Source organism: Oncorhynchus masou, chromosome 28 (assembly GCF_036934945.1).
Source record: "Oncorhynchus masou masou isolate Uvic2021 chromosome 28, UVic_Omas_1.1, whole genome shotgun sequence".
NCBI lineage: Eukaryota > Metazoa > Chordata > Actinopteri > Salmoniformes > Salmonidae > Oncorhynchus > Oncorhynchus masou.
This window is the reverse complement of record NC_088239.1, coordinates 27,608,056-27,624,371: the sequence shown is the minus strand read 5'-3', so window position 1 is coordinate 27,624,371 and position 16,316 is coordinate 27,608,056. Positions and strand designations below refer to the sequence as shown.

Below are 16,316 nucleotides of genomic sequence, written 5' to 3'. Positions count from 1 at the left end.
AGGGACTTCCTGATTCTGCCAATGCAACAATGAATATCCTGTGTCCTAGGGTTGTTTAGGGGTCTAAGCTGCTTTGTGACATATACTTCTGCAGCCTGGGTTGGAATCCAGCGCACTACTATTTCAGCACTTTCCTCCAGAGCCATATATTTAGAGGTAACAATTCCTTTCCAACAGGGGAAGATCCAGTAACATGCATTGTGATCCAGGACTAAACCCCTACAGCAACCTATTCACATACTTTAACAAGCTTACTACATATTAGCCAGACATAAATGTATACTGAATATTGATACGTAATGTAAAGTGAATAATTCATTGTATACTATTGTGGGTATGAATATTATGGGTAGCCAATGTACAATGAACCATTAAAAGGTACATTGTGTTCCTAGTCCAAATGTGTTATTTTTCTGATGTCTACATTAGAGTTCACGAGATAAACTAAAGGGTACTAATGCAGGATGAGAAACAATGAAAACCATCACTATTTCAATGTCCGTTTTCTGGAGTCGTTATTCAAAATGAGAGGCAAATAGAGCTGTCTATGAATGTAACATGTTCCCATACCTTCAAAAAGATACCACAGAATGTAAAAAGTGCAAGAGCGTTTTAAAAGGCTAATTCTACGTCCACATGCAAATAGCCCTTGATCTGATGAATGTCGTAGTAACAGGGAGAAGCTAATTGAGAGAGGACTTTGTTCAGTGGCCACAGCCTGACCAATCACATTCTGTTTCAAATAGTACATCGAAGGAACCAGAACAGGACAAATGTAAAGTATTGCTAAGTTTATGTTGTTTGTATAAATTGCAGTAGTTTGTCCTCCTCCTCAGTTAAACACTCCACACACACACCAAAAACCCTAAACCCTGACCCTAATTGTAACCCTAACCCTAAACCTAAGCCCTAAGCCTAAAAAAGCCTTTATCCTTTTGGGGACCGGACTTCTGGTCCCCACAAGGATAGTAAAACCCAAACACACACACTCTCTGCTGCTAAAAATAATTTTCTTTAGTTAGTCATGTCGTTTATAGCATAAACACTCAAAAATGAAAATATAGAAATATTGGTTATTGTTGGTGGTTTTCTGAGTGGCAAGAGGTAGTAAATCAAGACGTTTAATATTGTTTGTTTGTTACAGTATATCTCCATCTGCTGGACGGTTGATTGAGTAGTAAATCTGCACATCAGAGTATATACAGTACATAGGCCTGGATAGATTTGCGAAAACTAAACAGATTCACATTCAAGGATCAATAGGTAAATAATAATACAATTGATTGAAATTAACAAAAATCTTTCTTTAAAAAAGACAATACAGCAGTCGTTTTTTAGTTTAGACTTCATCAAAGTGAGAATACATCAATATGGATGTGATTTAAACCTAGACTAAATTAAAGATTCAATCAATCAAAATAAATTGTACATACCAAACTATAAGAGCATTAACCATCATTCTAATATGGGGAACTCTACAGTTTACACAGCACAGCAGAATCATTTTTGTACCCAACCCATATCCCAGGATAGAGGGGTTTAGTGAACGTGCTTTCGACTGTGTGGAGGAGGGTCATTGTGTCAGAGATGCTGTAGAAGGACAGAGTACCTGCCTTGTGATCCAGGTACACTCCTACTCTGGAGGACTGAGGGCCTGATACTTTAGTCTCAACATTATTGTGTCTGAAACGATAACCATTACCAGAGAACTCTAAACCCCAAGACTTGTCATTGTATCCGAATCTGGACTCATTAACCATCCGTATTCTACTTATGTCTTTATATGAGACTGCTGTAACAGTCCCATGATGACCCTCCACCTCCCAGTAACAGCGTCCAGACAGACCCTCTCTACAAAGGACCTGCCACCAATCAGTGAATCTGTCTGGATGGTCAGGATTCGGATCGTTAACAGCATTAACAACTGTCACCTTTCTGTTTCCCTCAGACAGAGAGAGGGATTTCTGTGCTGTGTTTGGGTCCAGTGTGAGCTGACAGGAATCTGGGAGAAGAACAGAGACCAATGAGAGGAGTTAGAACAGTAAGTTAAGGCACATACTATACTCTATCTACCCTGTCTTTGATTACAGCAGAGCAGACATCATCGAGAGCATTATCTACTATTGAAATATCACAAGGTTTGTGAGGAGTGTCAGAAAAAGGAGGCTGTTCGTTACTTGAGGAAGAAACTCACATTGTAAGAAGTGTTCTCTGTTGGGCTCTGGAGACAGTACATCATTCACTGAATTCACTACAAAGATACAAAATATTATCAACATATCGTGTTGTACATGGTGTGAAGTGGGTGTTCTTATGTATTGTGTTAGTATTCATTTAAACCCACCTATGGTGGAGATCTTGATCCATTCTCCTGTAAGGAAGTCTTCTAGTTTCTCTCTGACATCAGAAACAGCCTTAATCACATCTCCAAGGAACTGAGGACGTTTATCAATGCTGGCTGAGTCTGAAGAGACACTGGGACTGGAGAAAGACAGATAACTCTAGAGAGAAAGAGAGAGCGAGAGAGAGAGAATAATAAAAAATACAAAAATTGTTCTCTAATATTTTTATTGATAACATATGTCAGCAATCATGACTACAAATATACAGAATTAAATATAATAGACCAAATGTATAGTTTCACAACAAGTTTATTTCTGTATCACCTGTATCAATGAAGTTTAGGTACCTGGAGGAAATGGATGTGATCCTCTGTGTGTGAGAGCTGCTCCAGCTCAGCGTTTCTCCTCCTCAGCTCAGCTATCTCCTGCTCCAGCTGCTCCAGGAGTCCATCAGCTTGACTCACTTGAGCCTTCTCCTGGTCTCTGATCAGCTCCTTCACCTCAGAGCACCTTCTCTCAATGGAGTGGATCAGCTCAGTAAAGATCCTATCACTGTCCTCCACTGCTGCCTGTGCAGAGTGCTGTTCAGGCACAAAGAGAGAAGAGAAGGCTCCATGTTAAGTCGAATACTTTATCCCCAGGCCATTTTATTACAGAGGAATAAGGTTCTACCTAGAAGCCTTTTCATCTGAATAAGCTTTCTCACTGATGGTATCAGTCTAGCCACCCCAACGAAACCCAGAAACAATACAAGTAGAATAAACAACAATCAAAATCATAGGTACAACCGACTGTAAGTGAACTAATGCAAAGAACAGAGATTCCCAATTACCCACAACCCAACCCTCCAGCAAAATGTACAACCTAAAAGTTAAAGGGTTCTAGGTAGAAACCTTCATAGAGGCCCACATAAATACTATTCACTGATTGTACAAAACATTAAGAACACCTTAATATTGTGTTGCACTTGACCACCCTGCCCCTTGCCCTCTGAACAGCCTTGAAACATGGACACTACAAGCTGTCGAAAGACTTCCACAGGAATGTGAACCATGTTGTCTCCAATGCTTCCCACAGTTGGCTGCATATCCTTTGGGTGGTAGACCATTCTTGATACACACAGGAAACTGTTGAGCATGAAACACCCAGCAGCGTTGCAGTTCGTGACAAAAAACAGTGCACCTACAACCATACCCCATTCAAAGGCACTTCAATCTTTTGTCTTTCCCATTCACCTTCTGAATGAAACACACGCACACACACACACTCACACTCACGCGCACGCACACACACACACACACACACACACACACACACACACACACACACACACACACACACACACACACACACACACACACACACACACACACACACACACACACACACACACACACACACACACACACACACACACACACACAATCCATGTCTCAATTGTCTCAAGGTTTAAAAATCCTTCTTTAACCTGTCTCCTCCCCTTCATCTACACTGACTGAAGTGGATTTCACAAGTGACATCAATGAGGGATCATAGCTTTCACCTGGATTCACCTGGTCAGTCTATATCATGGAAAGAGCAGGCGTCCTTAATGTTTTGTACACTCAGTGTATATTACCTCAGTTACCTCAAGTACCTCGTACCCCTGTACATTGACTGGGTACCGGTATTCCTTGTCATAGCCTCATTATTGTTATTGAATTGTGTTACTATATAGTTTTTTTTTTAATAGTACAGTTTTCTTACTTTTTAACTCTGCATTGTTGGGAAAGTGTTCGTAGGTAAGAATTTCACTATGAAGTCTGCACCTGTTGTATTTGGCGAATGTGACAAATACAATTTTATTATTACTTACTACAGTGTTTTTGGGGTAGATAATACTGAAGTATTCACAATAGTATTTCAGTATATTACAACATTTTATAGTAAGTACTACACATGATCAACAGATACTTGTGTTTAGTATAGTATTCTACAGTATACTACAGTTTCTATATAATGAAATGGTAAGTACTGTAATATTCTATCGTAAACTGTAGTATTTTTCATTCGGTGGTACTGGGTAGATCCCTTTCCAGAGGTTTCTACCTAGAATCATAAAGGGCCTAGAATCAGAAACGGTCCTACTTAAACAGGTTGAATAACCCTTAATGGTTCCTTTTTATAAGAGTGTATTTCATCTCTGACAGCCCAGAGAGCCTGTTCCCCACAGTGAGTCTCCGTAGGATTGGAGAGTGTCCTCTCTCTCTGACTGGCTGACTGGAGGAGGCAAGTGAAATGGTGCATCTCCAGTCCTCTGGGCCAAGTTTTTCAAAAGTTATCTGATCGGATTTCGGAAATCGGATAGGATTAAATGTTAGAATTGGGTTTTTCAACATTTACAATTTATATTCTGATCTTCTGGATAGGAATTCTAATTCGGTAATCTAATCTGACCTTTCATCAGGATTAAAAGTAGTTTTAGCATTTTTCTAATCTCAAAAATAGTGATGAGGATGGTTTTAATGCTGATAATCAGGATGATCTTAATCCCACTGGAAACAGTGGATTCAGGGTGGATTTAGAAAGGTAAAAGTCACAACAACGAATACATGTCAATGTAACTAAGGGGAGGAGGTTTAAAAAAAAAAGGAAAACGAAGGTTCATTATGTTAAATTGACCGCAGTATAGTTTCTTTGTCAATTGTTATATGTCTCTCTTTAATCTAGGTACCTTTATGCATTTAGTTTACTCATCTCTGTGTCCCTATGACAGCGTAGAAGTAGTACCATAACTAGTCCAGGAAACTGGCCCAAGAAACAGGTAGAGAGATCTGATCGGAAATTGCAAAAAAAAGAATAATTATCCAGATTGAATTTTTTGAAAAACTGGTCCCTGGTCAATTATACTTACCTTGAGAGACTCCACAGCCTGTTGGAGCTCCTTCAGCTCCTTCTCTCTCTCCTGGATTCTCTGCTGGAGCTTCTGCTGACTCATCCCCAGCTGACTCTATGGAGAAACACTGTTCATTGAGCTATCAAGGTTTATTTGTCCAGTAGTGCAATAGTATAGTATTATGATATAGGGCCATAGAGAGTAGAATTTAAATTGTAATAAAGTCCCACTGCAAAATTATTTATCTATGTTGTTAAGTTGAATTATTATGTTTCTTTACAGTACTCATATCATATAGTTTAAACAGAACTTTGGACTCTTAAGAAAATGATGGTGTGTGACAACAGCTAATGGTGATACATTTAGACAATGTTTTACATGTAACTAATTATATGTCTTTATCTCATATTCAAACAGCTCTCCTGCTGTATATTTAATCATTTCTTTATCAGAGTCACCAACAAGTTATTCTGGTCTAACCTGTTTCTCGGTCCTCTCCGCTGCAGCTGACACTGTATCATGGCCTTTATGATCATCCACCATACACAGATAACAGATACAATTCTGATCGGTACGACAGTAAATCTTCAGCAGTTCGTCATGACGGGAGCAGATGTTCTCCTGTAGCTGTGTGGAAGCTTTGACCAGCTTGTGATTCTTTAGTCCAGGGACACTATAGTGAGGCTGGAGGTGAGTCTTGCAGGAAGACACCAGACACACCAGACAGGACATGAGGGCTTTCTGCTTCCTGGTCCCAGTGCAGAAATCACATGCCACATCTCCAGGTCCAGCATAGCACAGATCAGGGGGATCAGCCTGAATTGCTGTCTTCTTCAGTTTCTCCACCACTTCAGCCAACATGTTATTTTTCTCAGAGCAGGCCTTGGAGTGAAGGTCTGTCTGCACTGAGGACAGCTGTAGATCCCCGTCAGATCATCCTGATCCCAGCAGCCCTCAATACAGCTCCAACAGTAACTGTGTCCACAGGGAATAGTGACTGGCTCCTTCAGTAGATCCAGACAGACAGAACAACAGAACTGGTCCTGGTCCAGCAGAATTCCCTGTTGAGCCATTTGGACGGTTGTTGTTCACTTTCACACGGACAAACGGCACCGAGATTCAGATAAGTTTTGTTTCCCCAGAAGAAAGTTCGTGGGAGGGGAGGGACTTCCTGGTTCTGCCAGAAGGTGGGGTTAGTTAGCGGGAGGGAGATAGAGGAATGTCGTCCGATGCAATAACGAATATCCTGTTGCCTCGGCTGGTTTACAGGTCTACGCTGCTTTGTGACATATACTTCTGCAGCCTGGGTTGGAATCCAGACCACTGCTACTTCAACACACTTTCCTCCAGAGCCATATATTTAGAGAGGTAACAATTATTCTCAGGGGTTGCTCCAGGTAACATGCATTGTGATCCTGGACTAAACATGAGTGCTTTCTGGTCGAAGCCTGAAGTCCTGTTTACTACATATTATCCAGATATAAATGTATACTGGATATTGAAACATAATGTAAAGGGAATGATTGATATACCTCTGTGTCCAGAATTCATTGTATACTATTGTGGGTATGAATATTATGGGTAGCCAATGTACAATGAACCATTAAAAGGTACATTGTGTTCCTAGTCCAAAGTGTTATTTTTCTGATGTCTACATTAGAGTTCACTAGATAAACTAAAGTGTACTAATGCAGGATGAGAAATAATGAAAACCATCACTATTTCAATGTCCGTTTTCTGGAGTCGTCATTCAAAATGAGAGGCAAATAGAGCTGTCTATGAATGTAGCATGTTTCTATACCTTTTCAAAAATACTGTGACTGTAAGAAGGGACAGATTATATTATATTTTGAGCTATTTAACATTTTAATTCAATGTCCACGTGCAAATATTCTTTGATATGATGAATCGTTGTGCATTGGCCATAGCCTGACAAATCACATTCTCTCTTAAAAATGGTACAGCTATGGAAACAGAACAGGACAAATGCCAAGTCTTATAAAAGACTCGGACCATGTTGTTTGGTTGTTTGTATAAAGAGCAGTAGACTTTCATCCTCGGTTAACTTTAAAATAAAGGATTTCAAAGAATGAATCCAAAGTGAAGTTTTCGAGCTCGCTTATATTTTACTTAATGATCATGAATGAAATAAAATGGAGTAAACATTCACCTAGTGTCAGGGTAGACACGGCCCCCTGACACACACACACACACACACACACACACACACACACACACACACACACACACACACACACACACACACACACACACACACACACACACACACACACACACACACACACACACACACACACACTGCTGCTAAATATAAGGTTCTTTAATTGCATTGTCACTCAAGTAGTTTAGAACATAAAACGTAAGGACAAAAATACAGAAATCTAGTTTATTCTGGTGGTTTACTGAGAGGCAGAGGTACTGTCAATCAAAAAAACGTGGAATCATTTGATTTGATTTGATTTTGCCATATCACCATCTGCTGGGTAATTGATTGAGTAGATATTGTTTAGCACCAGATTGATATACAGTAGATAGGCCTTAGATATATTTGAGGACATTCAACAGATTCAAATTCAAGGATCAATAGGTAAATAATAACACAACTCATTGAACAAGATACAATACAGCGGTTGTTATTCAGAAGGTACATCAAAGTGATAATACATCAATGTGAATGTATAAGATTGAAACGTGCACTACAATTAAGATGATATCACTCAGAACAATTATTGTACATACCAGACTAAAAGAGCATTAACCATCACTCTAATATGGGGAACTCTACAGTTTACACAGCTCAGCAGAATTGTTTACGTACCAAACACATAACCCAGGATAGAGGGGTTTAGTGAATGTGGTTTGGACTCTGTGGAGGAGGGTCATTGTGTCAGAGATGCTGTAGAAGGACATAGTATCTGCCTTGTGATCCAGGTACACTCCTACTCTGGAGGACTGAGGGCCTGATACTTTAGTCTCAACATTATTGTGTCTGAAACGATAACCATCACTAGAGCACTCTAAACCCCAAGACTTGTCATTGTATCCAAATCTAGAATCATTGCCCGTTCCTATTCTACTCATGTCTTTAAATGAGACTGCTATAAAAACAGTCCCATGATGAAACTCCACCTCCCAGTAACAGCGCCCAGACAGACCCTCTCTACAAAGGACCTGCCACCAACCAGTGAATCTGTCTGGATGGTCAGGATTCGGATCTTTAACAGCCTTAACAGCTGTCACCTTTCTGTTTCCCTCAGACAGAGAGAGGGATTTCTGTGCTGTGTTTGGGTCCAGTGTGAGCTGACAGGAATCTGGGAGAAGAACAGAGCAGAGACCAATGAGGGGAGTTAGAACAGTAAGTTAAGGCACATACAGTACTGTATCTACCCTGTCTTTGATTACAGCAGAGCAGAGATCAATGAGAGCAGTATCTACTATTGAAATATCACAAGGTTTGTGAGTAGTGTCAGAAAAAAGAGACCGCTAGTTACTTGGTGAAGAAACTCCCACTGTAAGAAGTGTTCTCTAGTCTTGGGCTCTGGAGGCAGTAAAACATCCACTGAATTCACTACAAACACACAGACATTCACAGAGAGAGAGAGAATATTATCAGCAGCATACCATACCATACCAGATGTATAAAGTGATGACTATAGGACCTCTGATTGGTCTAAACAAGATGTTCTTACACTATGTATTGTGTTAGTATTATTTTCAACTCACCTGTGGTGGAGATCTTGGTCCATTCTCCTTTAAGGAAGTCTTCTAGTTTCTCTCTGACATCAGAAACAGCCTTAATCACATCTCCAAAGTACTGAAGAGGATGAATAACGATGCTGGGTAAGTCTGAAGAGACACTGGGACTGGAGAGAGACTGATAACTCTGTAGAGAGACAGAAAGAGTGTGAGAGAGAGAGAGCAGATGACTGCCACAATGTATTTTGTGATCATATGTTATTTTATTGATGTCAGAAAACATGAATACTGATATAACGAATAGAGTATAACTGAGAAAATGTACAGTTTCACAAGAAGTTAATTTCTGTATCACCTGTATCAAGGCAGTTTAGTTACCTGGAGGAAATGGATGTGATCCTCTGTGTCCTCAGTTTCTTTCACACAGCCAAAACACAGCTCCAGTTTTGTTTTCTCAGAATAGAGTTTGTGGGAAGGGGAGGGACTTCCTGATTCTGCCAATGCAACAATGAATATCCTGTGTCCTAGGGTTGTTTAGGGGTCTAAGCTGCTTTATGACATATCCTTCTGCAGCCTGGGTTGGAATCCAGCGCACTACTATTTCAGCACTTTCCTCCAGAGCCATATATTTAGAGGTAACAATTCCTTTCCAACAGGGGAAGATCCAGTAACATGCATTGTGATCCAGGACTAAACCCCTACAGCAACCTATTCACATACTTTAACAAGCTTACTACATATTAGCTAGACATAAATGTATACTGAATATTGATACGTAATGTAAAGTGAATAATTCATTGTATACTATTGTGGGTATGAATATTATGGGTAGCCAATGTACAATGAACCATTAAAAGGTACATTGTGTTCCTAGTCCAAATGTGTTATTTTTCTGATGTCTACATTAGAGTTCACGAGATAAACCAAAGGGTACTAGTTGCAGGATGAGAGGCAAATAGAGCTGTCTATGAATGTAACATGTTCCCATACCTTCAAAAAGATACCACAGAATGTAAAAAGTGCAAGAGCGTTTTAAAAGGCTAATTTCGTCCACATGCAAATAGCCCTTGATCTGATGAATGTCGTAGTAACAGGGAGAAGCTAATTGAGAGAGGACTTTGTTCAGTGGCCACAGCCTGACCAATCACATTCTGTTTCAAATAGTACATCGAAGGAACCAGAACAGGACAAATGTAAAGTATTGCTAAGTTTATGTTGTTTGTATAAATTGCAGTAGTTTGTCCTCCTCAGTTAAACACTCCACACACACACCAAAAACCCTAAACCCTGACCCTAATTGTAACCCTAACCCTAAACCTAAGCCCTAAGCCAAAAAGTCCTTTATCCTTTTGGGGACCGGACTTCTGGTCCCCACAAGGATAGTAAAATTTGAAACACACACACTCTCTGCTGCTAAAAATAATTTTCTTTAGTTAGTCATTCGTTTATAGCATAAACACTCAAAAATGAAAATATAGAAATATTGGTTATTGTTGGTGGTTTTCTGAGTGGCTAGGGTTAAATCAAGACGTTTAATATTGTTTGTTTGTTACAGTATATCTCCATCTGCTGGACGGTTGATTGAGTAGTAAATCTGCACATCAGAGTATATACAGTACATAGGCCTGGATAGATTTGCTTAAAACTAAACAGATTCACATTCAAGGATCAATAGGTAAATAATAATACAATTGATTGAAATTAACAAAAATCTTTCTTTAAAAAAGACAATACAGCAGTCGTTTTTTAGTTTAGACTTCATCAAAGTGAGAATACATCAATATGGATGTGATTTAAACCTAGACTAAATTAAAGATTCAATCAATCAAAATAAATTGTACATACCAAACTATAAGAGCATTAACCATCATTCTAATATGGGGAACTCTACAGTTTACACAGCACAGCAGAATCATTTTTGTACCCAACCCATATCCCAGGATAGATTCGGGGTTTAGTGAACGCTTTGCTGTTTGACTGTGTGGAGGAGGGTCATTGTGTCAGAGATGCTGTAGAAGGACAGAGTACCTGCCTTGTGATCCAGGTACACTCCTACTCTGGAGGACTGAGGGCCTGATACTTTAGTCTCAACATTATTGTGTCTGAAACGATAACCATTACCAGAGAACTCTAAACCCCAAGACTTGTCATTGTATCCGAATCTGGACTCATTAACCATCCGTATTCTACTTATGTCTTTATATGAGACTGCTGTAACAGTCCCATGATGACCCTCCACCTCCCAGTAACAGCGTCCAGACAGACCCTCTCTACAAAGGACCTGCCACCAATCAGTGAATCTGTCTGGATGGTCAGGATTTGGATCGTTAACAGCATTAACAACTGTCACCTTTCTGTTTCCCTCAGACAGAGAGAGGGATTTCTGTGCTGTGTTTGGGTCCAGTGTGAGCTGACAGGAATCTGGGAGAAGAACAGAGACCAATGAGAGGAGTTGAACAGTAAGTTAAGGCACATACTATACTCTATCTACCCTGTCTTTGATTACAGCAGAGCAGACATCATCGAGAGCAGTATCTACTATTGAAATATCACAAGGTTTGTGAGGAGTGTCAGAAAAAGGAGGCTGTTCGTTACTTGAGGAAGAAACTCACATTGTAAGAAGTGTTCTCTGTTGGGCTCTGGAGACAGTACATCATTCACTGAATTCACTACAAAGATACAAAATATTATCAACATATCGTGTTGTACATGGTGTGAAGTGGGTGTTCTTATGTATTGTGTTAGTATTCATTTAAACCCACCTATGGTGGAGATCTTGATCCATTCTCCTGTAAGGAAGTCTTCTAGTTTCTCTCTGACATCAGAAACAGCCTTAATCACATCTCCAAGGAACTGAGGACGTTTATCAATGCTGGCTGAGTCTGAAGAGACACTGGGACTGGAGAAAGACAGATAACTCTAGAGAGAAAGAGAGAGCGAGAGAGAGAGAATAATAAAAAATACAAAAATTGTTCTCTAATATTTTTATTGATAACATATGTCAGCAATCATGACTACAAATATACAGAATTAAATATAATAGACCAAATGTATAGTTTCACAACAAGTTTATTTCTGTATCACCTGTATCAATGAAGTTTAGGTACCTGGAGGAAATGGATGTGATCCTCTGTGTGTGAGAGCTGCTCCAGCTCAGCGTTTCTCCTCCTCAGCTCAGCTATCTCCTGCTCCAGCTGCTCCAGGAGTCCATCAGCTTGACTCACTTGAGCCTTCTCCTGGTCTCTGATCAGCTCCTTCACCTCAGAGCACCTTCTCTCAATGGAGTGGATCAGCTCAGTAAAGATCCTATCACTGTCCTCCACTGCTGCCTGTGCAGAGTGCTGTTCAGGCACAAAGAGAGAAGAGAAGGCTCCATGTTAAGTCGAATACTTTATCCCCAGGCCATTTTATTACAGAGGAATAAGGTTCTACCTAGAAGCCTTTTCATCTGAATAAGCTTTCTCACTGATGGTATCAGTCTAGCCACCCCAACGAAACCCAGAAACAATACAAGTAGAATAAACAACAATCAAAATCATAGGTACAACCGACTGTAAGTGAACTAATGCAAAGAACAGAGATTCCCAATTACCCACAACCCAACCCTCCAGCAAAATGTACAACCTAAAAGTTAAAGGGTTCTAGGTAGAAACCTTCATAGAGGCCCACATAAATACTATTCACTGATTGTACAAAACATTAAGAACACCTTAATATTGTGTTGCACTTGACCACCCTCCCAGTTTGTGACAAAAACCAGTGCACCTACAACCATACCCTATTCAAAGGCACTTCAATCTTTTGTCTTTCCCATTCACCTTCTGAATGAAACACACACACACACACACTCACAAACACGCACGCACACACACACACACACACACACACACGCACGCACACACACACACACACACACACACACACACACACACACACACACACACACACACACACACACACACACACACACACACACACACACACACACACACACACAATCCATGTCTCAATTGTCTCAAGGTTTAAAAATCCTTTTTTAACCTGTATCCTCCCCTTCATCTACACTGACTGAAGTGGATTTCACAAGTGACATCAATGAGGGATCATAGCTTTCACCTGGATTCACCTGGTCAGTCTATATCATGGAAAGAGCAGGCGTCCTTAATGTTTTGTACACTCAGTGTATATTACCTCAGTTACCTCAAGTACCTCGTACCCCTGCACATTGACTGGGTACCGGTATTCCTTGTCATAGCCTCATTATTGTTATTGAATTGTGTTACTATATAGTTTTTTTTTAATAGTACAGTTTTCTTACTTTTTAACTCTGCATTGTTGGGAAAGTGTTCGTAGGTAAGAATTTCACTATGAAGTCTGCACCTGTTGTATTTGGCGAATGTGACAAATACAATTTTATTATTACTTACTACAGTGTTTTTTGGGGTAGATAATACTGAAGTATTCACAATAGTATTTCAGTATATTACAACATTTTATAGTAAGTACTACACATGATCAACAGATACTTGTGTTTAGTATAGTATTCTACAGTATACTACAGTTTCTATATAATGAAATGGTAAGTACTGTAATATTCTATCGTAAACTGTAGTATTTTTCATTCGGTGGTACTGGGTAGATCCCTTTCCAGAGGTTTCTACCTAGAATCATAAAGGGCCTAGAATCAGAAACGGTCCTACTTAAACAGGTTGAATAACCCTTAATGGTTCCTTTTTATAAGAGTGTATTTCATCTCTGACTGGGAGCCCAGAGAGCCTGTTCCCCACAGTGAGTCTCCGTAGGATTGGAGAGTGTCCTCTCTCTGACTGGCTGACTGGAGGAGGCAAGTGAAATGGTGCATCTCCAGTCCTCTGGGCCAAGTTTTTCAAAAGTTATCTGATCGGATTTCGGAAATCGGATAGGATTAAATGTTAGAATTGGGTTTTTCAACATTTACAATTTATATTCTGATCTTCTGGATAGGAATTCTAATTCGGTAATCTAATCTGACCTTTCATCAGGATTAAAAGTAGTTTTAGCATTTTTCTAATCTCAAAAATAGTGATGAGGATGGTTTTAATGCTGATAATCAGGATGATCTTAATCCCACTGGAAACAGTGGATTCAGGGTGGATTTAGAAAGGTACAAGTCACAACAATGAATACATGTCAATGTAACTAAGGGGAGGAGGTTTAAAAAAAAATGGAAAACGAAGGTTCATTATGTTAAATTGACCGCAGTATAGTTTCTTTGTCAATTGTTATATGTCTCTCTTTAATCTAGGTACCTTTATGCATTTAGTTTACTCATCTCTGTGTCCCTATGACAGCGTAGAAGTAGTACCATAACCAGTCCAGGAAACTGGCCCAAGAAACAGGTAGAGAGATCTGATCGGAAATTGCAAAAAAAAGAATAATTATCCAGATTGAATTTTTTGAAAAACTGGTCCCTGGTCAATTATACTTACCTTGAGAGACTCCACAGCCTGTTGGAGCTCCTTCAGCTCCTTCTCTCTCTCCTGGATTCTCTGCTGGAGCTTCTGCTGACTCGTCCCCAGCTGACTCTATGGAGAAACACTGTTCATTGAGCTATCAAGGTTTATTTGTCCAGTAGTGCAATAGTATAGTATTATGATATAGGGCCATAGAGAGTAGAATTTAAATTGTAATAAAGTCCCACTCCAAAATTATTTATCTATGTTGTTAAGTTGAATTATTATGTTTCTTTACAGTACTCATATCATATAGTTTAAACAGAACTTTGGACTCTTAAGAAAATGATGGTGTGTGACAACAGCTAATGGTGATACATTTAGACAATGTTTTACATGTAACTAATTATATGTCTTTATCTCATATTCAAACAGCTCTCCTGCTGTATATTTAATAATTTCTTTATCAGAGTCAACACAAATGATTCTGGTCTAACCTGTTTCTCGGTCCTCTCCGCTGCAGCTGACACTGTATCATGGCCTTTATGATCATCCACCATACACAGATAACAGATACAATTCTGATCGGTACGACAGTAAATCTTCAGCAGTTCGTCATGACGGGAGCAGATGTTCTCCTGTAGCTGTGTGGAAGCTTTGACCAGCTTGTGATTCTTTAGTCCAGGGACACTATAGTGAGGCTGGAGGTGAGTCTTGCAGGAAGACACCAGACACACCAGACAGGACATGAGGGCTTTCTGCTTCCTGGTCCCAGTGCAGAAATCACATGCCACATCTCCAGGTCCAGCATAGCACAGATCAGGGGGATCAGCCTGAATTGCTGTCTTCTTCAGTTTCTCCACCACTTCAGCCAACATGTTATTTTTTCTCAGAGCAGGCCTTGGAGTGAAGGTCTGTCTGCACTGAGGACAGCTGTAGATCCCCGTCAGATCATCCTGATCCCAGCAGCCCTCAATACAGCTCCAACAGTAACTGTGTCCACAGGGAATAGTGACTGGCTCCTTCAGTAGATCCAGACAGACAGAACAACAGAACTGGTCCTGGTCCAGCAGAATTCCCTGTTGAGCCATTTGGACGGTTGTTGTTCACTTTCACACGGACAAACGGCACCGAGATTCAGATAAGTTTTGTTTCCCCAGAAGAAAGTTCGTGGGAGGGGAGGGACTTCCTGGTTCTGCCAGAAGGTGGGGTTAGTTAGCGGGAGGGAGATAGAAGAATGTCGTCCGATGCAATAACGAATATCCTGTTGCCTCGGCTGGTTTACAGGTCTACGCCGCTTTGTGACATATACTTCTGCAGCCTGGGTTGGAATCCAGCCCACTGCTACTTCAACACACTTTCCTCCAGAGCCATATATTTAGAGAGGTAACAATTATTCTCAGGGTTTGCTCCAGGTAACATGCATTGTGATCCTGGACTAAACATGAGTGCTTTCTGGTCGAAGCCTGAAGTCCTGTTTACTACATATTATCCAGATATAAATGTATACTGGATATTGAAACATAATGTAAAGGGAATGATTGATATACCTCTGTGTCCAGAATTCATTGTATACTATTATGGGTATGAATATTATGGGTAGCCAATGTACAATGAACCATTAAAAGGTACATTGTGTTCCTAGTCCAAATGTGTTATTTTTCTGATGTCTACATTAGAGTTCACGAGATAAACTAAAGTGTACTAATGCAGGATGAGAAATAATGAAAACCATCACTATTTCAATGTCCGTTTTCTGGAGTCGTCATTCAAAATGAGAGGCAAATAGAGCTGTCTATGAATGTAGCATGTTTCTATACCTTTTCAAAAATACCGCGACTGTAAGAAGGGACAGTTTAGATTATATTTTGAGCTATTTAACATTTTAATTCAATGTCCACGTGCAAATATCCTTTGATATGATGAATCGTTGTGCATTGGCCATAGCCT

The 16,316-nt window shown here is 39.9% G+C and overlaps 1 protein-coding gene and 1 pseudogene across 1 annotated transcript; both read right to left on the bottom strand.

The window, feature by feature from the left end:
- Positions 1 to 895: 895 nt before the first annotated feature.
- LOC135517458 (tripartite motif-containing protein 16-like) lies at positions 896 to 6,366 on the bottom strand (annotated as a pseudogene).
- Positions 6,367 to 7,855: 1,489 nt separating this feature from the next.
- On the bottom strand, positions 7,856 to 15,533 carry LOC135517460 (tripartite motif-containing protein 16-like). Its single transcript, XM_064941771.1, has 6 exons — positions 14,864 to 15,533; positions 14,403 to 14,498; positions 12,042 to 12,275; positions 8,962 to 9,121; positions 8,730 to 8,806; positions 7,856 to 8,538 (listed from the first exon to the last, which is right to left on the bottom strand). Exons 1-6 carry the CDS (start codon positions 15,455 to 15,457, stop codon positions 8,020 to 8,022), a joined length of 1,680 nt encoding a protein of 559 aa, XP_064797843.1. The 5' UTR covers positions 15,458 to 15,533; the 3' UTR covers positions 7,856 to 8,019.
- Between the last annotated feature and the right edge of the window lie 783 nt (positions 15,534 to 16,316).

Bases quoted from the DNA above. Each gene is read 5' to 3' on its own strand.
- LOC135517460 (XM_064941771.1), bottom strand. From the start codon at position 15,457: ATGGCTCAACAGGGAATTCTGCTGGACCAGGACCAGTTCTGTTGTTCT. The intron at 12,276-14,402 runs GTAAGTATAATT...GTGCCTGAACAG, and splicing joins AGGCTGTGGAGTCTCTCAAG to CACTCTGCACAGGCAGCAGT. The intron at 8,807-8,961 runs GTGAGTTGAAAA...GTGTGTTTGTAG, and splicing joins GACCAAGATCTCCACCACAG to TGAATTCAGTGGATGTTTTA.